Raw genomic sequence first — 21210 nt, 5'->3', positions numbered from 1 at the left:
GGCGGTCGCAATACTTCTAGAGCAACAGCCGACATTCGTGTGTGCGATAGAGGATCTATCCTAACAAGTTGGCTATTTTGATGAGAGTTTGGGGTCAATTGGGTATGCTTAGCGGATGTCCACCTCATTAATTGCCCTGACGAAAGCGCGTTCTAAGACGCGGATCATTTCAGCCCCATTACGCCACACAGAGACTTTGTTTGCGGTAGGAGCACGTGGATGTGGCGGTGTTTAGAGCTGCACGGCCCCTAACGTGGCCTGGACTAACTCAGTACGTAGCTCCAGCTATCAAGGAGAGCAAGGAGCAAGGCCAGATCTTAGGGAGGGACCAACAACGGTTGGCTTCAACATCTTACGCCAGCTCCGCAGTTCTCGATTCGAGAACAAAGAGATCGCAACCGACCTCGACTTTTCCCCTCTTTATTCCCTAGACGAGTCAATTTCGACAACCTTCGCTTCAATTTCGACTCTGATTATCGTTAGCGGTTCACGAGGAGCTCGTCGTCATGGTCGCGCCAGCGGTCCCTGAGTGCGCAACACCATCAATATCCTTGGCGTTCATAAAGCTAATCTCGTGATAGAATCACCGAGGAGATCCTCCACGAGTCGATCGATGCACGAACCGAATCCCTCTCTGGTCTAAGAGAACTTGGTCCTCCCGATCTTGTTCATCTTCTCAAGCATGCCGTGCGAAACCCAGCTAAACAGGTATGCAAGCTTCTCGGCGCAAGGGAGACCAGGAACTGATTTCTAAAGACTGGTGTCTACCACCATGTTACCGGTGTCGATGCATCCTCTTCTGCGAGTCTAGCAGCATATATTAATACCCTAACCTACAAAGAATCTGGGCCAAATGCGACCAACAAGATTGTCGAGGGTGTCTATTGGTACGTCATGACTCCTATGCGCCCCTGCATTCGCGATCGCAGACACTAATTCTGAATAGCTGCTACAATGCCTTCTCGCGACTCGACATGCGCGTACACGTATCGATCCCTGGAACCGTAGAAAGCTACTGCGTCGACGAACGAGGCGAAAAGAGGAAGGCATCGGAGGAGCTTTGGCTGGAGACTTATCTATGCAGCGTTCTTCGAGCTTACTCGTACGCAGACGATGGTAGCGGCGATACTATTCGAAAGATTATGGGTGTTCGAAGATTCAATCCTGTGACAAACACTGAAACCGAGCATCGTTTCCTCCATGCCGCAGAACAGCTCTTCTTCAGGGGTATGCACCCCAAACTGGCTACTCTACGTAGGCTAACCAACTTTCTAGGATGGCAGCTGGGTTCCGATTCTGTGGTTCAGGTGCCTACTAACGTGTCGAATCACCTAACTACGGGTCTGCTCAAGTACCTCGAGACAACTGGACGCTATGCCTCTGGAATCAACTTGTTTGAGAAGCTCCGAACGCAAAGCGTCGAGGTATCATCCCTGCTGGCAAAGGTCATGTTCATGGGACACGAGGAGGTTGCTGGCGTCCGAACGCTTCACCAATCTTTGCAAGAGACCCCAATGGACTATGTCATGCTCGACACTCAAGCTGAATTCTTGTTGCACAAGGCCAAGAGCGCCCCTACACCTGAGCTCAGAGACGAAAGACTGAAGATGTCTCTTGGTTGTGCGGATCGCGCTACTGTCGCCGCCCCAACCGAGTTCAGCACCTGGGCGAGACTGGCCCAGGTTTACGTAGCCATGGAAGATTGGGACAATGCGCTTACCATTCTCAACTCATGCCCTATGTTCACTTACCAAGACAAGGACACGCCTCTGATGCCAGAACCAAAGGAGGTTCACTTGCCGACTCTCCCTGAAACTCGCCTTGACGAGATTGATAGCGAGCCTGAATCGCGATACTCAGAACAGGTTGACCCTAGCTTGCTCAATCTACGAGCAGCATCTTACAGGGGCACTTTTAAGAAAGCGTACGATATTCTGACCGAGATGACGGCCAAGATTGGTTGGGACCAGCTGCTGAAGATCAGGAGTAATGTATTTGTGATGGAGGATGAGTACCGCACAGAGAAGCAGGAGGCTACTCAGCCAGCCTCTTCAACAAAGCGAACTCCTAGTACAGATGGTCTGCGGGGCACACCTGATCAGACTGTCAACCAAGATGAAGAGACTGAGGACGAAGAGGTAGAGAAGCTTGATGAGGTCGCTTCCAAAGCTGAGGAAGCTGGCGAGGAGCTCCCTGCCACCAACGGTACCAGCGAACAGGGCAAGATCGAGAAGCCTTCTAATGTCATCGACCCAGGCGAGGCAAAGGCGGACAGCGAGGTAGGCTTTATTTTCACACCATGCAGGACCAAAGCTAACAATCCACAGACAACCAAGAATGATGAGCATCTGTCCAAGCTCAACACCAAGCGCCTTTGTGAGCGCTGGCTAGACAGCCTCTTCATGGTACTCTACGAAGACCTGCGTGTCTACACAATCTGGCGTACCCAGATGGCCCAGTACCGCGCCCAGCAGATGCAGTACAAGAAGTCGGCAGAGGAGTGGGAGATCCTTGGTTCTCTCGCCGAGCGTCTTCAGCACGTGGACGAAGCCGTCGAGGCGTATCGCGCATGCCTATCAATCCGATTCAGCCCCAAGGCCCTCGCCGGCATCCTACGTGTCTTTGAAAAGACCAAGAGCACAAGGGAGACGGTGGCATCCGTGATCCGACTGGTAACATGGCAGTACCGGTGGTACAGCGAGTTCAGCCCCGAGTTGCTGCACACGATACGGACTCTGATCGAGGACGAGGGAGCAGTGAAGGTCCGAAGCATCATTCAAGCTACTAGCTTGCCGCAGAATGTGCTGGATCTCACACATCACTATGCTGCGCTGTGCGCAACATTCAGGAGCAGTGGTACCGACGGTTAGGATTGAGCGATATGGTCTGTTTCGAAAGGATGTTTGTCGATGATGGATGTTTAGATATACATTGAGGAGATGCGTGGTATAGGAGCAAGCTAATTGACGATTCAAGTCCTTGGTAGGGTAAAAGTTTCGTTCAGGGAGTTTCTGGGTGATGTGTGATTCAGTGTTTGAAGGATAGTAATGCGATTTATACTTGTATGAGCAGCATGGCCCTTAGTTATCAGGGTTGTCCTTGGTTTGAAGCCCCTGTAACCTTGGTACTGTGTTGAACAGCTTCGATACTCGATGCTCTCAGGCTGGAACCATTACCTCATGGGTGAAAGTAGTCTTCTCCCGAGAAATAGGGTGCCATCATGCGCTATGCTCCGGCGTCCAATCTCTGCCAACGTGCATCTGTTTCAACCCTACATCCGATTACTTAGTCTACATTCTCTCAACGGCTTATCAGAGTCCAACACTTGAAGGGTTCCTGAGTCTCTCAGAATCTTGTCCAATATCTTGGCGTAATAGAGCAAGACAGCACATCTTATGTTATTTTTATTTAAAGACTGACCCGCAGCATAGTTGTCCGCGTCTCTCGGGTCAGTTCTTTCAGAGTCCCTCGGTAATGGAAGTGCTTCCTTATAGTACCTACCTAAGGTACCTAACTTGGAGGTTCTTGCTCACGGTTTTGACTGCTCCACTACGTTTCATCCAGGAGCGCGCCCCACAGAAGCTTGAGAGGGAAGGCAAAAACCTTAGGATCCTCATCCTCAGTAAGAAAAAAGAATTAAGTATGTTTAGTACCTGTGTATATTGTAGCAGCCCTTAATCTTGGCAGCCTGGCTTAGCATCAGAAGTTCTTTTTTGCTCCCTGAGGGTGGACAACCTACAGGCAAAGGTGAGGTACGCTAAGCTTCGTAGGTACATCGAGAGCTGTTGCCTCCAACAGCACCTCAAGGTACCCCACCATCGTCATACCTAGGTACCTACCTACTGTAGGTTTCTTTCCTTCTACCTCCTGCTTCCAACAACATCTACATCTACATCACGCAAACAGTCTATCGCTCAACTCTTCATCATTTTAATATCGAGACCATCAAGAAAATAGCCCTGCAAGTGAAGCACAGGCACGACATCATCCCATCCATAAGCTAGGTAACAGCTACATCGTCCGACAATGTCCAAACGTATCACAAAGGTAAACCCTCCTCCTTTCCATCCTCGATACCACCCATTAACGTATTCCAGGAATTCGCTGAGATTTCCCAAAACCCGCCAGAGGGTTTCTCCGTTTCCCTCCCACCTGATGAGTCCATCTACACCTGGCATGTAACTCTCACGGCACCTGAGTCAACTCCCTACCACCCAGGCAAATTCGGAATCGTCCTGACCCTCCCAACCGGGTACCCCTTCAAGCCGCCTGTCGTCAAGTTCGTCACTCGAATCTATCACCCCAACGTCACAAACGACGGCCAAGGCAACATCTGCCTTGGCCTCCTCAAGCCCGATGCTTGGAAACCTAGCACGCAGCTCCGCGCCGTCCTCGAGGGCCTTCGAAATCTCCTAGAGGAGCCCCAGATTGACAGCCCTCTTGAGGAGCGCATTGCTCAGGAGTATCAGAACAATCGTGCCGAATTCAAAAAGAACGCCAAGAAACATGTTGAGATGTATGCAATGGGCTCGCCTGACTTCCCTCCAGTTACCTAGAATGACAGTCTCGGAAATAACGGGCGCGACGTCGTAGTACCAGGACCTTCCAGTACGTCGGAGCCTCCCTCTCCTGCACCTGAATGGTATTTCAGACGGCATGAGCAGTCACATCACAGTCCAGAGCAAAGAGAAGAAGCCTAGGAAGCAATGCGGGAATTAGCACAAAGACAACTACGAGACCAAATCCGGGCTGATATAGCGCAATTTATCAGCTCATCGGATGACGAGGGGGAGGGGGGCAACAAGAGCGAGGAAGGTTCAGAAACTGGTTGCGTCGCATCAGGAGGCGTCTTGCTAGGTACTTGTGAATTTTATAGCGGATGCTTGAAAAGAGCGAGATCAGCTAAAGGGAATAGCGAACGCACAGGATGTGTCTTGATGCCTCTCAGGGCTTTCTATCAATATATCATTATTGGAAAGGAAAATACAGATGGATTACAACGACGAAAGACGACTTCTCTCTCATCACAAAGTCAATCAGACCATCGTGAACTCATGCATATCATATAATCTTTGCCAATCCCTTTGTGGTCATGGCAAAAGACGTGCTATGGTAAACGTAGAATTTCTCAAGGGCGAGGATGGGGGCAATAATGTTTGTCATGAAACTCGCTACTAATTGAAGCTACCATAGCCGAAGTTAGGTGATGGAAGCCTCAGACCTTTGTCCGAGGCGACAGAAATCCAAACCAGATGCGTTTCGTGCAGTGAACGCTAAATTTTGACGTGTTATTTTTGCATCCTCCTGTACAAGACTCCAATCTCAATGTCAGTGTCAGTGTAAGTGTCAGCATACCTATTCAACCCCTCTCAGTCATTTCAGCACAACATGGCTGATTCTTGTCTCACTTTGACCATGCTCACAAGATTCATCATGAGACATTATCATTCATCACGAGTAAATATCCCGATCACCGTTGTCTCAGACAGATCGAAGCGTGTGGACAAGGGTGAGACATCATTAGACCACGCGCGTAGGTAAAGAGGATGAACAGTCGTGTAATTATCTTTCATTCCATTAGGGTATCAAAAAAGGTTATCCCCCAAATCTACTCCTCGACAATAAGGTTCTACCCAGTTCATACGTAATTTTCCCCCCATCTATATGAAAACCAGACACCGCCTGGCTTTGCCAGTCCTTTACATCATAGCCATACCTCCCTCCGTAGGAAGTCTTTTTCTTCCCTACAAGAGTGCTGTGAGGTTGGCGATGCTTTTTTGTCTTGTCGCAATGCAGCCGTAAACCATCGTCATCAAGTATAAAACAGTGTTCCTTTTTTTAGGTTCCATTCCATCCTGTACATTCCAGCCGTCCAACGCTGATCCCTCCCCGCTGCTTTGAGACATTGTAAATGAGCTCCCCCAGATGTTGGGGTAAGCTGAAAAAGAAATACAAGGAAATTTTGAAAGGAGGGTTGAATATGAAAGTGAATAAAGAAAAAAAACGAAGACACAATGCCGGCTAAATCGAGAAATAGACCATGCCTTCCATTGAAACGCCATTCCATGATAAGGTTCGGTGGCTCACACCTGTTTCAGTGTGAGCCAGGGTGTGCCGAAATGAGAAAGAAGTAAGGCAATAAAAGGAGATATTGAAGGAGTGTTGAAGGGGTTGTGATGATATGATGATGTTGATGCGGCTCAGAGGTCTAATTTCCTGGTGTTTCGGGTCGATGTAGACAGTGGTGGCTATCCTCCGACTCCGACTATCCGACGTTCCATGTCTTGCCCTGACGGACTCGATCCAGCTGCGCCTTAGCTCGTCGTTGCTGGCGCTTCTCGTCAATCTGGACCTGGCTGAGGTGCCCGAAGCCATTCCGTCGTTTGAAGCAAGCCTCCATAAGGGCGTTAGCGTCGATCAGTCGGCGTGGCATCGATTGCACAACACCAAACATTTCCATGGGATCGGCTACAGCCCGAATCTCGCTCTCGCCAAGCTTGAAGATGGCCAGTGCAATGCGGAATAGCGTCTTGGAGCCCTCGTAGAAGAAGACATCCCATACGCGGAGAGTAGTCTCAATTGGGAGCGTTCCAATGAAGCAACTCATGAACCAAGCCGTCATGCAAAGAGTGATTGGTGGGAGTCGGTCAGTTGGTGTTGACATGCGTGCGAGTTCCTTGCGACGCGAACGAGTGAGGCGGATTGACTTGCTTGTCGAGGGCCGTGAGTTGGGATCAGCCTCAAGCTCGCCACCGACCTTGTCCCAGACGGCAGGCATGGAGGTGCGCATCTCAGTCATGAGAACGCCCAGATCAATCTTGGAGCCCTCGAGACTCATCTCATGGGTGCCAGGAAGGTAAATGCGTGTAATGACATTAAGAAGCCAAAAGCACTGCTCCTCAGTGTCAACAAACAGAAGGAGAAGACCAGCAAGGAAATTCAAGCTCTGGCAGTATCCGATGCGAGGGTTGTAGACAGCAAAGGCATGGAGCACGCGGCGAAGAGAAGTGATGATTGGTGTCTCTCCGTCCACATTAGGAGGCGCTGGGCTGGATCCCCGAGTAGAATCCGACATTGTTGACTGGCTTTCTCTAGCGCTGCTCGATGCCGTGTCCATCCCGCCGGGAGGCTTGAACTTAATGTTGTCAGGGAATGTCCGATGCAAGTCTCGCTCGATAGCTTCAGCATCAACGTCCTTAGCTCGCTTAGTTGTTAGCTTATCATAGAGACCCGAGTGCTTTGCCAGAATGGCGGGACCACCAGCATAGTAGAACCAAGCTGCACCGCGCCATTCGGGAGGAATGCCCTTGCGAACAAAGCGTTTTGTCTTTGCGTTGGGAGCAGGGAATCGGTTGGGGTGATCTGTCATGAGAGCATTATCCTTGAGGTAGGCATTCCACTTCTTCCGACGGCGTGCCAGGTACTCGGTGTATCCAGCATTCCAGGTATCGTATTGCTGCCGCGTCACGTACTGATTCTCCTTCTTGAAGCCGTATCGGTCACGAGCGCCAGGGTCCTCAGGCTCGACGGGTTCAGGTGCAATGACAGGTGGTGGAGGAGCGGATACTGGCTCAGGTACAGGCTGAGGCTCAGGAATGGGTGCGGGTGCGGGTGCTGCTGTCGGTGTTGGTTCAGGTGCGGGCTCCGAAGAGTAGGCTATATTGCGTCCAGATTCAGGGGTTTCGGGTCGCTCGGAAGGCTCACGAACGAGTGAGAGGGGCGCGGAGACGGGTGGTGCGCTTGTAGGAGTTGGATCGACAGGAGGAGAAGGTTGTTCATTAAGAGAAGGCTCAGAGTCCAGGGACTTGGCTGAATCTCGCTTTTCGTTCATTCCGCGACCGTAGTTTTCGGCGATATGAGGAACTGATGATGTGAAGGCTGGGTGGGTGAAGATCATCTTGGACATTCGAATCTCCATGTCAAGGGTCGAGTTGGAGTCTTGAACCTTGCGTTGAGGGAAGTCCTCGTCATCTGCATCGTCTCTGATGCTGTGTTGCTGATCCATGTCTGAGGTTGATGTCACGGGGCGAGAATTTCTGTTGTGATAATCAGGGTAGTGCACGTCGTCTTCGTCGTCGTCGAAACCTTGCTCGTACATGCCCATAACATCCTCAAGGCTCGGCTCGTCGTGTTCGGGATTGGTTTCTTCCTCCCCTTCGCCTTCAGGGCTCGGATATAATGATGCAACGGAGCTGTCCTTTGTAAGGACGCTACTTCTCTCAGTTACTGCAGTTCCTGGAGCAGTAGATTCTGTGAATTGAGAGCGAAAGCTCGATCTAAATTCTTCACCACTCATCCACGGGGCGACGACAGGGCTCGGTGAGGCCGACCCTGGGTTGGAGTAGCTTAATGGTGGCCGTGCGGCGGAAGCTGTCGCACCATTGGCCGCTCGAGCACGGGGCGCTCGAGGCTCATAAAAGTCGTTGGAAGGTGGAGATAAGACCGAGTGGTAAGTAGATGAAGACTGACAAGATGAAACTGAAGGACCGCGGGGACGTGGAGGAGCAGGCCATAAGGGATGTTGCGAAGGTGATACAAGCTCGAGGTACTGGTCGGCGGGATTGAGGCCGGGGGTAGAGGGCGATGTAGCGGTCGCAGTCGCGGTAGCGGTAGCGGTAGCCAGGGTGCTGTGGACTAGACGTGGCTTAGCCGCGTCTGTCATTGGCTGGCGGATACTTTGCTTCCGCGGCCGCGAGAAGTTCTCCACGGTGGGTGGCAGGCTGTCGTAGGCGCGCAGGTCAGCCAGTGACGATTTGGATGTCAGAAATGTCGGAGACGTGTTTCGAGATTCGACAGGAGTGCTTGCCGCAGTATCGTAGCTTAAAGGTGACGGCGAGTGCGGAGAGTCAAATGGTGATCCTGCTCTTTGTGATATCGACTGTCCAAGAATAAATCTTGAAGGGTTTGACATTGAATCCCATCGTGGTGAAACTGGCAGAGGAGGTAAATGTGACAGAGACTCATCAGAGGGTTGGCGAGTATGGCGGTAGGCGGATCCAAACGGCACTATCTGAACCCGAGGAGATGCTAACGGAGACATTGAAGGTGAAGTCATAGGCGACGCATAAGGTGATGCATCACTTGTCGAGGTACCTGGTGCAAGGCTACTGTTCTCGCTATCCCGCTGTCGATTACCATATAAGGTAAACTTGCCTCGGGTTGCATGTGGTGAACCCGGAGCGTCGGGTACAGAAATAGCGAGGGGAGCCATGGTGTGATGCACTTGGCAGTTGTGGGATCAGGATGCTGCTGCTGGGCGCCAGAGGCTGGCAAAAACTATGGTCGCCCAGCGGGTAGGTATAGATTTGCTTTACAAAACGAGGTATCGCTTTGTGTGCAAGGGTATCGAATTTTTCTTGGTCGTGTTCGTCGTTTCGTCGGTGATGCGGTTGGTTGGTAACGTTCAGTTAGTCACTGTACTGCGTCCTCCGGCAAGGTGCGCTGACCGTAGCAGCGCAGGTATCTGAAGATGAAGAGATCGTATTTGAGCAAATGCGGCAGTAGCTCTTGGCCATTGCTGTCGGTCCTATAACAAGGTATTGGATCCGCAACTGGAATTTGGCAAAGGCTGGGCCAGAAGCAAAAAAGCGGTTGCTTTGGTGGTCAAGGTTTCGGCGGTTCGTGAGCGAGGGTCGAGTATCGTTCCAGAGTTTCGAAACAAGCCGCACAAAAAATGAAGGCGAGAACCTTAGTCACAAGCACAGCTATCTAACCAAGAAGTCGACCCGGTGTTGAAGAACGAATGCGAGAAAGAGTCGGTCTTTAGAGAAAAGGCGGATTCGGTGTGGGCTGTATGATTGCTGTGGAAAATAATGGGCGTCGAGAGATGGATGGACCCCACGGTTAGGTTAAAAGAAAGGACGCCGAATCTCGTCTTGACACAGACAAAACAACCCAGCCGGCATCCAGTTCCAGCTTCGAAAGTGATGAGAAGAACAAATGAATGGCTTCAGCCTGTGCTCAGGTCCAAGTCCAGGTCCAAGAGCACATTAAGAGCGAAAAACTCGCAAATACGCAAAGAAAGCACAGCCAGCACCCTGCACGGAGCGTTAACTTTCAGTACAGGGACGGGGAAGCCGGATTGGATTGGCAGGGCGGGTAGGTTGAATTTCAACGACAAGGATATTCCGCAGCCCCAGCCCAGGCCCAAAAACCAGCCGACAGGGGGGTTAATTCGTCGCTAACAGCACCAGCAGGGGAGCTTGGGCGCCGCTGTAATGAGAACTCCGGCTCTAAAGGGAGACGAGATGTACCCAAACGAGTGATTGAACCGAGAATCGGAGGTGGAATCGATTTGCAAACTTGGAAGTCGAGAAACTAGAGGGAGGGAGGAAGCTCGGATGGTGCATTTATTTTGTTGTTGTTTGAACAAACGGGGGAGTATAGTAGTATGTATATCAGACAGAAAGTCTTGTCTTGGGTGGAGTGGACAGCTCCGATGGAGAGAAATCCAAGGAACAGAGAAATGAGACAAGGGAGAGCGAATGGACTCACTCAGAAGAGCAGTAGCAGAAGCAAGTGGCGCGGGGAAAAGAAGTATGTGACGAGACGAGACCCAAGAAGCACATCAAAAGTAAAACCCAATCAATGGTGGTTCTATCCACCATCTACCTACCACCAAAACGGGAGCCCTTGGAGCAAAGGGGCACGAGGTTGACAAAAAAGATCGAACGAGGCCCTCCAAGCTAACATTCAAATGTGATTTGTACGACTGTGACCGTGGGGTTGTATGGACTGCGGCACATGCCTCGTGGCTTTCACTTTCACTCTCACCCTGCCTTGCGGCGTCTTTTCCGTTTGGTCTATCCCGTTGGCCACCCTCCTTCTTCTCTCAACTCTCTCCCCCATCTGCTACGTATGTATGACCAAGACGAAAATGAGCCGACCAAGAGGTTACAGACAACACCATTGGCCGAATGGTGCCCCCGGGGAAGCAACTCTGGTTCTTTTGCTGGGTCCTTTCAGCTGGGAAGGTCTCTTTTTTCGCACGCTAAATTGTTGGTGAGAGGGGGGCCAATATCGAGTCAGTTGACCTAAACAGGCCTGGATGGCGGGGGGTCTGGGTCTGGGAATGAGAGCAAGGGTGATTTCATGGAACCAGGTTTGGCAGAATAGAGAGAGAAACAAACAGTCAGTCAGTCAGTCAGTCAAGATCGAAATGGTTGGTTCAATGGCGTAATCATGGAGGAATATGCTTATTGGTGTTGGTTGTGATAGGCACTGAGTGCTCCGCTTGTGAGAAGCAGGGGTTCTAACGTCTCATGTCATACGCGAAAACGGTGCTTGTGAATCCGAGGATGTTCAAACTTCAAGGGAGGGAACGCGTTTCTGGATAGAACAGTCTTAGCCAGCGCAACATGAGCCACACCGAAAGGCAGAGGCAATCCAGACGATCTGGTGTTTCTGATGAATCTCAAAAGAGGTACAGGGTTGGCTGATACGAGCAATAGATCATCAGCAAAGCAATCAGACTGTCACTTCTCACATACCGCAGTCCATATCATCTACCCGCTATAATGATGGCCTGCATCGACTGAATCTTAGATGCAGCATATAATATCACGCAACATATACATACTGTTCATCCCTTATGTTCGTCTCATTCACTCAAGCCTCATCGGGGTCTAAAGTATTTTCCCCTCCTAACTATGAGATGCAAATTAAACTTGCCCCTCTCACCAAAACAGCCTCTGAACACAAGTTGAAGCCATTGAGATGCGGCGGCACCACCACCTCAACAATTCATTGGACGAAAGGTGTTTCTCACAGGTAAACCGGGTAAGAAATTTCCATAGTAGGCAATCCGAATAATATGCATCTGTTCGCGTAGAGAGTTTTTGAAAACCACCGTCTCAAGCCCGTCTCTCTAATTCTCGTTAGCCCATCCTCCGGCAAAGGGGCCCGACCCAAAGGCGCTGCACCGTCTCAACGGGTTCCTCCCGTCCACGTTAACGTCTCTCCGTCAGTCCAAAAGGAACACAAGCGGCGTCGCGGACTGGATGCCCGACTGGTAATTACCCACATCGGGTAGTCATCTCCCTTTTTTCTTCTTCTGCTAGTGTGAAAAAGGCTCTGCTTAGGCTTATTCTGCCTTGGAGGCAGCATTAGAGAGTAGGCCATTTGATGGCGTCAAAAGACAGATCAAGAGTGGATGGGTGAGAAAAAAGGCAGCCAATCACAACGGTTTGGTACCTGGATCTTATTCCGCTGCAGGGACACCATGCAACCCTGGTTTTTCTTTCCATCCCCATGCATTTTAGCTAAGCCAAACATTTGGAAATTAATGAAATGGCTTCAGGTGGTATCCACGATATTATCCATCAGCTATTACGTCGACGAGAGAACAACTTCCAAGGCACAAAACAAAGAAACATTTAGCCGTTGATTCATCCATCCATGATCCCAGTGAACTTAACCAGAATAAGCTAACCCAAGTGCACCGAGTCCATGTTCCTGGGGCCGTGTTGTGTTGCATAGCGCTGCTGACGTACCGTAATAATATGAATGGATGAGTCCGCGCGGGTTACCTGTCCAATCTCGATTTTATCACGATTGCGTTACTACTGCATTCCCAGCGATTTGAAATCGATTTTATGCGGAGGGGAGACCGATCAGCTCTGGTGGAATTCTGACCCTTGTTGCTTCCGGTGAGCTTCTGGTCGAGTTCGAATTCTTGGATCTACATGGAATCGAGATGACACGCAGGGATTATGTAACTGTCAACTCGTCTCGCTCCGTGCTCCGTGATTATTTCGTCTCGTCAACGGAAGAATCTCTGCGTCTGCCTTGCGCTCGGCGATTTCTTGATAATTTCCACTGGCTTCAGGGGGAAATCCAAACACGCAGCATCTTCAGTGCAGGAATGACTTCAGGGTGGCGAAATAGCCTGACAACAAGGAAACCTGAACGTTTTACAAACTCCATCTCACTGCTTTAGTGCAGACACAGTCAAGAAATACCACTCATGGGGGGCATCTAAGCCTCTGCTAATCTCTCTCTTCTGCAGCTACAAAGTCTAAAAAGTAAACAATAACATTAACCTAAGATCGGAAATAAGACTGACCTTGACGTGACTTGGTCATCAACAGAGCGCTTTCTTCTGGAACCCTTTGAAGAAGTCGGCTAAGACTCCCCGCTTTTTGCTTGGAAACCTTGTCAGTGGAATGAGCTGGACCGTCAAGCACGAGGCATCCATCGACAAGTGCATCTTTTAGGCGAAGGAGGCTTGCTAGCATTCGAATACGTATGCTGCCAATTGCTGAGCACAGATTAATTGAAGGATCGCGAGGCTTGGACAGTAGCTCGTCAGAGTTGCGTATTCCATCGAGATGTAATCAGACGTCCTCACGATATGAGATTTCACATTCCAGTTCAGAGACTATACAAGACATGCGTTAATAGCACGTGAGACAACTTGGAAGAAGCGTACAAGAAATCATGCATGTTTCTAAGATCCATACTAGATGCCGAAGCTCATCTCGGTAACGTCCAAATTACACATGCCCACTCCGAACCACCGGGTCATGATCTGTTCCCCCGTCGTCATCACCCGCCCGTCGCCCAGGGAAGAGTGGCATATTCTGTTTATGCAAATACAAACAAACCACTTCACCACGCGCGTCCATGTCGTGTCTTGATATGATGACCGAGGCGCAGCCACCCCGAACTAGCAACCCAACGGATCACGCCTCATTCAAATACTAAAGAGTCTCGTCTCGTTCAAGAGATCCAGATTGCGCAGGCAAAGACAACGGTTCCCGTCTTGGCCTGTCGATAACAGAGATAGTTGAGGTGAAGCTAGACTCGAAGTGAATGCAAAGGGTCATTGCCGAGTTCAAGGTATTCCAGCTGAATTCCGTCCAACTCCGATTCGCTAGGGAACGGACGTTTCAGTCGTCAAATGGCAAATGTCTTTCAGTACGAACTTCAAATGAAGGGTCTTCAATTTACTTTGGTTATCGTGGCTTGGTATCACCATTTCAGCCCTGAGCCCGGGATTCTGGGATTTCTGGTTGCATACTGAGCGACCTGGCGGCCTACCCGGGACCTCATGATATGGATATCTGCATGCATCAATTAACCCGTGACTTGACACAGCTGCGATGCCCGGAGTCAATTGTTTTTCAAGCCACTGTAATCATTCAAATAAGCTATTTATGCAATGTTGAGATCGACATCAGAATTTGGAAACAACGCCAGCGAGGAAAGGGCAGGCGGAAACGCGGGACGGAAGTAGGGAGAGTAAGACATTGTCTCCGCTCAGACCTGAGACTGTCCGTGTCTCTTTTGCTTTTTGCCTTCCCTTCCCTTGTTTCGATATCAGACTCCTGCATTGATCATCTTGATACTCTTTAAGTAATGTCAGGATTTTGGTCTCGTCGTCCAGCCAGCGAGAGGCGCAGAATCAAGCACATGGCTGTTAGCTCTCAAGGGCAAATCGTAATATCATGCAGCTGAGCGGCGTCAACCTCACGTATCAGGGCGCGCAACGATTGCTATCAAAACAAAAGCAAAAGTCAGAACAATACCAAAAAGAACATGGCACCAAAGGCCGTCAATTTTGAGCGCATCTATGAACCGAAACCAGAATCCCTAGATGGCTTGTGGCTCCAGGGTAGGTTGAGCAGAAGCACGGACCAACACAGCACGTGACCGGATATCAAGCTCCTCATCATATCACTGCTCGATGACGCCAACTGTGTTTCGGCCGCACCACCGAACCCTCCGACGCCGACACCGGTTCGGTTCAAGGGGCACTTGTCTACCAGTATTCGTCTCATCTGGGTGCGCATCATCCTTGAGGCATTACGAGCCGGAGAAACCTGCGCCGTCATTCGCTCCCGGTTTTACTTATTCCCAGAGTGAATGAGGTCCAAGCTTCCCCCAAGCTCTTAGAGAAGTGAGATGTTACAGAGCTTGAAAGAGAGCTCCGTTCGTCCTTGTTGACTCGACAGCTGCTGACAAGGGCCTGTATGAGCCCCTCGAGAATAGAAACCAAAATGGAAACCTTTGCACTGTGCCTTTCTCACGTTGGTTCCATGAACCACTTTGTACAGCACCTCATCAAACGAAACAAAGGCGGAAGAAAGGCAAAGGCAAGCAAACAAAAGGACCCAGTTCCCGGCGAGTATGAATTTCCGAGACACTTCCACCCAGCTCTGAGCCTGGGCTACTATGTGAAAGTCCTACGTCACATATCCGGCAAAGCTGTTTGTTTGCCCAGCCACTCGGACGAAAGTTAACTGGCGTGCCCAAGCTCTCCGTCTCACTCACTCTCTCCTCAAGCCTGTGGCCATTCCCCCGCCTTTCGCGTTTCTTTACAGTTCCTTCTCCTCTTGTTCCTTAGTACTAAGACGGGAGAGGTAAAACCCAAATCCGAGCCATCGATGCTTTCCGGGTACAGCAGATAAACTCGGCTAGCGCCTTCCTGATTGGACGCACGTCTGTTGCGCGTCTTGGTCGCCCTGATCGGACCTGATCTGGTGGTTCGCAAGCAGCCAGAAGCCTTTTGCCTTGCAGCGTAATATGGCATGGCAAGGCAAGGTACTAGGTAAGGTAGCTTACCTCCGGGTAGCTTGTCCACACCATAGCTGGGCCACCCAATCCATCCTTCGATGACAGGCTCGTGGGACTGTACTTCTGGGCGTCGCATTGTTTCCTTGCATTCCCATGTATTCATACACGAGTCTCGTTAGTGATGTCCGTACATAGTGTCATGGAGTGTATCCAGTGATGTTGGGATGACTGTGACGGCCGCAATTGGCTGGATTGAGAGCTCTCACACAAGCTCTCGGGCTGTCTATCGCTCCATTGTCACTGTAGCTGTTGCTCTCGCCCTCCAGCTCCAGCTCCTCTCCTCTCCCACTTGTGTAGTGCGCACGCGCAGCCTCTCCCACCCTTTGCCGTTCCCACCCCCCTGGATCTCTTTCTCTCTCCTCTCTTCTATTCTTGCTTTACCTAGCTTCTCTATCTCGTGCTGTGCCTTGTCTACCTTTAAAACCCTCCTCTACCCCCGAGAGAAGCGCCCCGATCTCCTGAACCTGTCAATCGCATTGTACAGACTCCCATACATCACACAGACCAGTAACCATCACCATGTCCCGTAAGAGAAAGCAAGAGGAGGAGGAGGAGCTAGTCTCCCTCCCTGAAGACGATGACGGTGAGGAGGAGGAAGAGTGAGTACCATTTACCTTCCTTTTGCATGTTACCTTGTTGCGATCGTCTTTTTGAGGAGCTTTCGATTGTCCAATCGCGCGCATTTTATCGTTGCGCTATTCGTTGCGCGACCTACCAAGATGCGCGAGCAGGGCTGATGTCGCATGCCACCACAAGATGCGATCCAATGCGGTGCGAACCATGTCGCGATTGAATCTATTCCCACGTGCCATTTGCGACATTTTCCGATCGCAATATGATTATCCTTGAATTTAGGATTGTTACCTGTTGTGCGGTTTCGCGATCGAAACATGTTGTTGATGATTGTATCTTGGTGATGACGATTGGCTGACAACATGTGAATAGGTATGTCTCCACCGCAGACGAAGAAGAGCAAAGCGAAGAAGACGAGGACGCTGAGGAGGAGGAGGAGGAGGAGGAAGATGAGGAAGATGACGAAGCTGATGCAAAGGGTGAGTTATTATCGATGTTCTGGAAGAGCTCGCCACCGAATACATACTTCCATCCCTTCCATCGATTATGTCCCACTTATCAGTTACATGGTCTCTTCCAAGAGCCTAGCAACCAGCCTATGATACCGAGCCAAAATGCTAACCATATCATTTCAGCCGAGCCTCCTGTGAAGAAGCGCAAGACGGCCGAGGCAGATACCAAAGAGACCAATGGCGACGCCGAGAAGGAGGAGGAAGAGGAGGAAGAGGGTGACGATGCCGCTGAAGCTGAAGGCGACGAGGAGGACGCCGAGGGCGATGAAGACACGGCCGATGTCTCCGCTCCAGCCAAGGACGGCGTCAAGACTGCTGAGGCGCCTGCTGCTGCTACTGAGACCCCAGAGCCCAAGGCGGTTACAGCTGGTGGTGACGAGTAATAGGTACGAGGCGACTCGTGTATCGTATAGCAACCCGTCCCTTTTTACTCCATATATCTTTCAACACATCGAATTATTTCTGGATATTGTTGCTTGGAGTGTCACTATCTCTGAGTTGTGCCATGGTTGAGTGTAGGTCGAATTGGGTGATGATGGTGTTTGTGAAGTCAGTTATTCGTGATGCCGCCCTTCTCCCTGTGTACCAATCCTTCATCATCCCCTTTACTAACAAGTCAGTATCATATTCATGATCATGCACCCGAGCACACACAGATCTAGCCAAGGCAGATCAGATCTTGATCCTAATCTTGATCTACCCACGCACGCAGTGTCCACTTACCGATCTACCCATTTAGATAAGGTTTTTGGAAATAAATATCGAGACGTTCTCTTTTCTCCCGGGGGGGATGTCATGAAAAAAAGACGCAAAACCCCTGCCATGGTGTTGTAATTGGTTCAGAAGGCATGGGGGACTCCGCAACGGGTAGGGCTGAGCGAAGGTTGAGGGTTTGGCTGACGGTCATGATGTTTATTCTTGGGGTTGATAGGGGGTGTTGTCGTAGGAGACGTACATTTTCTTGGGTGTTTATGGTACGTGGGCAGGATGGACCTGTGAAGCCCTTGTGAAAGAGAGGATTGAGCAGAGACATTAACGAGTTGTAAACTGAGAGAGAATGAAAGTGTACGAAACGAATAGAGTTACAAACTATTTGAAAGACACAATATCCTCTCAATGGCTGCTAGCCAGTTGTCGAGGGTACAGCACAGCACTCGGGAGTTGAACTGTCAAGACGTTGATCTTAGCTGACGAGTGCCAACACCACCAAATAACGGGGGCCACGTTTGTCCATCCATTACCCCAGATTCTCTTAGTTTCCAAGAACTGGGCATGTACCTAGACAGCTAGAGTAGACCTTGGGGAGCAAGAAAACATTGGACCCTGATATATGGTGTCAAAATGAACTCAGCAAAAAGTATCCTAAACTTATGCTGATTTACCTAGGTCTTTTTATCATTTAGGATCAAGGTCCTGAGTTTTCTTTCCTCCCCTGGGTAGAGTACCGTAAGATCATCAACGAATACAGCAACATTAGCCGTTGCAGGGTGGTCTGATGCGATCATCTGTTGCTGCATGCCAATGTCTGTACCACGCGGCATGCGGCAGACCTAACAAGGCCAAGCCTCAAGAGCTCCTAGGATCTTGCATTTCACTTTGAAGTCATGTCTTGATAACCTCGGTCCATTGGTTCTGTAAAACAAAAATACAACAGTAAAAGTCTGAACTACCTCTGAATGATGGCATGAATACTACACGGTGACTCAACAACCGGATCTCATTACCCAAGAGGCTACCTAACAAAAGACAGTGGATTCTATTCGATTCGACTGGACTCGGGGCTTCGGAATTTGTCAGAGTCTGAGGCCGGCTCGTGACCACTTGCTTCAAAACTTCACAGGGCGCAAAGCAAAACTAAACATGGCCTTTGCGAAGGAGGCCATTCCCCACGACTTGAGTCTTGTTCCAAGGCAAACGAGATTGAGGTTAGTCAACGATACCCCATCCTACAGGGATCAGCCCCGCCTGAGAGGGCCTGTTAGCGTCTGGGGATAAACTCAGGCCACCCCAAGGTTTTTTTTTATCCTGTCAAGTTCCGCTCTTGTATTAGTTTATCGCGACGACATGACGTTGGAGGTTATGGTTGATTATATTCTTCTGACTCGGTGAGAGTTGAGGTGTAAGAACATTGTCTCTCTGGCTGTTTATAACAGAGGCACGATAGCCCTGTGACGAAACTCTTGCAGAAACGCTCTTACGTGGCTATTAGGTAGCCAAGGGCCCGGATTTACTAACAGAATGCCCATCCTTGACAGGTGCCAAGACCATCTCGTGTAGACCATTGGCCTTTGCGGAATACTCTTGACTCAGGCGTGCAAGTTATCAATCTTTACATTGGTTGGTTACCCATTGCATCTTTCCCCTTCCAAGCTTCACGCCCATGCTTTAAGCGAAGGATAACGAGCACCTGAACTTGTGATGCATCACATTGGCCCGTCCCTCCCTCATCCTCGCCCTCTTACTCCGGTCACGGCTCCTCAGGTCCGAGGCCGTCTGTGTCCTGGCTGTGCTGTGCTAGAACTATGTGCCATACGATGGTATTATTCCGTGCCTCTTGTCTCCGTGTCGTAATGCCATGCCATGCCCCCTTGGCCCATCCTCCGCTTCTTTTCATACTTTGGCACCACCCTCGATGGATTAGTTGGTGGTAGTTATGCATGGTGGTATTTTCTCTCTTTTTGCGAACGAGCATTGGGTCTTGGCAATCTTTTCGAGTTTTTTGTGCCCTAAACGTCTGTTATAAAAGGGGACCTGTTCAGCCCAAGTTTGTAGTTGTGAATCTTTATCCTTCTCTGTATACCCACGGTCTTCCCGTCTACTGCTCTCTCTCCCCATCACACAGAAAAAGCTAGACGAGAGAAACGGAAGAAATCACAAGGAACAGAAAACAGAGTAGCTACGTTATGGCTTGCGGCTTGTCGACAGCAAAAGACATCCGACCAGCCTCGCGACTACGAGTCTGCCGCCTTCTTAACTGCCTATAACAAGAACTCCCCCTTCTTTCTTTTTTAAAAGAGACTCTCAGCCAGCAAAAAGACAGAAAAAGCATAGAGAGAAACCGAAAACATTCTTCGGGATCGTTGTTCCACTCCCTTCTCGTGATGACGGGGTTCAAGGACAACCTCGTGCTAGATCTAGTATTTGCGGATAACCGTTAAACAAAAAAAACGCGGCCTACAATGATGATGAGCTCGACTTTCCTCGAGTCCGCCGGCGACGGAGACGGAGCTGCGCGCTTTGGACGCATGCCTGATGACTGGATGAACGGTATCGATACTACCGCCATGCCTTTCTCCAGCTTAGATGCCCCCTACGAGGCTTCTACAGTAAGTCACTCTCAACTACCCAACTCACAAGAGACATGTCTAACTCACTTGTCAGCAGCAGAACCCTCTTCAGTCTCCTGAGACGCCCAGTCTCGACAACACCGTCTTCCCCTCCCCTCTAACAGACCTTGCCTACCTTGACCGTTCCTTTGGAGACTTCTCCCCCAACGGCTACGCCATCCATTCCACGACACCGGGTCAATTTCCCGTCCATCCTCCTCATCGCACCTCATCGGCCTTCTCAGAAGGCTACGACCTATCCACAGGCAGCCCATCCCTCGGCGCCGTCTGGCCAGCTCACGTCTCGCCGGCGGCAACATTCCTACCCACGCCGCCCATGGCAGACGAGCTGTCACCGGCTGAGTCTGAGCCTGAGGAAGATAACCAGGATGACGATGAGGACTACGACGATGACTCGGAGCCAGCGAGCAAGAAGCGCAAGCGCTCAACGGCAACAAAGACAAGGGCAAAGGGTAAAGACGCACCTAAACGTAATCCCACCCAGCTCCGCACTGCATCGCGTGCTCCCAAGAAGCGCGCTGTTGCTCAACCCAGACATCCTAGCGAGACGACAGAAGAAGTCAAGGCGCGGGCTGCACACAACCAAGTTGAGCAGCAATACCGCAAGCGTCTCAATACCCACTTCGAGCGTCTTCTCGCTGTCCTCCCTGCTCCAGGCACAGAAGGCGGTATCGCCAATGATCGCCGCGTGAGCAAAGCCGAGGTGCTCGACCTTGCTCGTGAGAGAATTCGCGCGCTGGAGAAGCAGACGGCGAGGTTAGAAAGAGAAAGACGAGAGCTCCGGGGACGTATTGCTCCCGACACACGAAGGTGTTTGGTTTAGAAATGTTCAGGTAGTTCTCTTAGGTACTGAATGGGTAAAAAAAAGGGATAAAAAAGGGGTTGGCGTAAGGTACCTAGGCAAATGATCGGACATGATGGCGAATATGGAACAACAAAACAAAAAACTGCGGATCGGATCTTTATTATTTTTTTTTTAAAAAAAAGTATTAGGAAATCACAAAAACAAAGCATGCTTGGATCGGATGGTTAAAGGTTAGCGGTCACCGGTTAATGGGTTTAGGAGTTGCTTTGACATCGGTACCAGAACTGAACCTTACGCATTGGAGGATATCTTTATGCTGTTTTTTTTAATGTGCATGCTATATGCCCGGTGCGATTGGTTAGATACTAAATCTCAGTTTCTATTGTCATTTTCACTT

General features: G+C 50.2%; 5 protein-coding genes across 5 annotated transcripts; 4 read left to right on the top strand and 1 right to left on the bottom strand.

Annotated features, from left to right (window-relative positions):
* Window positions 1–506: 506 nt before the first annotated feature.
* Window positions 507–2870, top strand: FPRO_13383 (uncharacterized protein; the record flags this gene model as incomplete). The annotated part of the gene is made up of 6 exons (XM_031222829.1): window positions 507–529; window positions 582–708; window positions 757–887; window positions 947–1227; window positions 1276–2279; window positions 2328–2870. The coding sequence occupies 6 exons, from the start codon at window positions 507–509 to the stop codon at window positions 2868–2870; spliced, it is 2109 nt and encodes a 702-aa protein (XP_031088249.1).
* A 1156-nt stretch (window positions 2871–4026) lies between these two features.
* FPRO_13382 (putative ubiquitin-protein ligase UBC4) lies at window positions 4027–4556 on the top strand (the record flags this gene model as incomplete). Its single annotated transcript, XM_031222828.1, has 2 exons — window positions 4027–4047; window positions 4098–4556. The coding sequence occupies 2 exons, from the start codon at window positions 4027–4029 to the stop codon at window positions 4554–4556; spliced, it is 480 nt and encodes a 159-aa protein (XP_031088248.1).
* Window positions 4557–6265: 1709 nt separating this feature from the next.
* Window positions 6266–9211, bottom strand: FPRO_13381 (uncharacterized protein; the record flags this gene model as incomplete). Its single annotated transcript, XM_031222827.1, has 1 exon — window positions 6266–9211. One exon carries the CDS (start codon window positions 9209–9211, stop codon window positions 6266–6268), a length of 2946 nt encoding a protein of 981 aa, XP_031088247.1.
* A 6884-nt stretch (window positions 9212–16095) lies between these two features.
* On the top strand, window positions 16096–17044 carry FPRO_13380 (uncharacterized protein; the record flags this gene model as incomplete). The annotated part of the gene is made up of 3 exons (XM_031222826.1): window positions 16096–16175; window positions 16522–16628; window positions 16785–17044. 3 exons carry the CDS (start codon window positions 16096–16098, stop codon window positions 17042–17044), a joined length of 447 nt encoding a protein of 148 aa, XP_031088246.1.
* Window positions 17045–19840: 2796 nt separating this feature from the next.
* Window positions 19841–20831, top strand: FPRO_13379 (uncharacterized protein; the record flags this gene model as incomplete). Its single annotated transcript, XM_031222824.1, has 2 exons — window positions 19841–19987; window positions 20043–20831. The coding sequence occupies 2 exons, from the start codon at window positions 19841–19843 to the stop codon at window positions 20829–20831; spliced, it is 936 nt and encodes a 311-aa protein (XP_031088245.1).
* Between the last annotated feature and the right edge of the window lie 379 nt (window positions 20832–21210).

The sequence above is a fragment of the Fusarium proliferatum genome (assembly GCF_900067095.1).
Source record: "Fusarium proliferatum ET1 genome assembly, contig: FPRO_scaffold012, whole genome shotgun sequence".
NCBI lineage: Eukaryota > Fungi > Ascomycota > Sordariomycetes > Hypocreales > Nectriaceae > Fusarium > Fusarium proliferatum.
The sequence above is the reverse complement of the archived record's forward strand: the minus strand, read 5'-3'. Positions and strand labels throughout refer to the sequence as shown.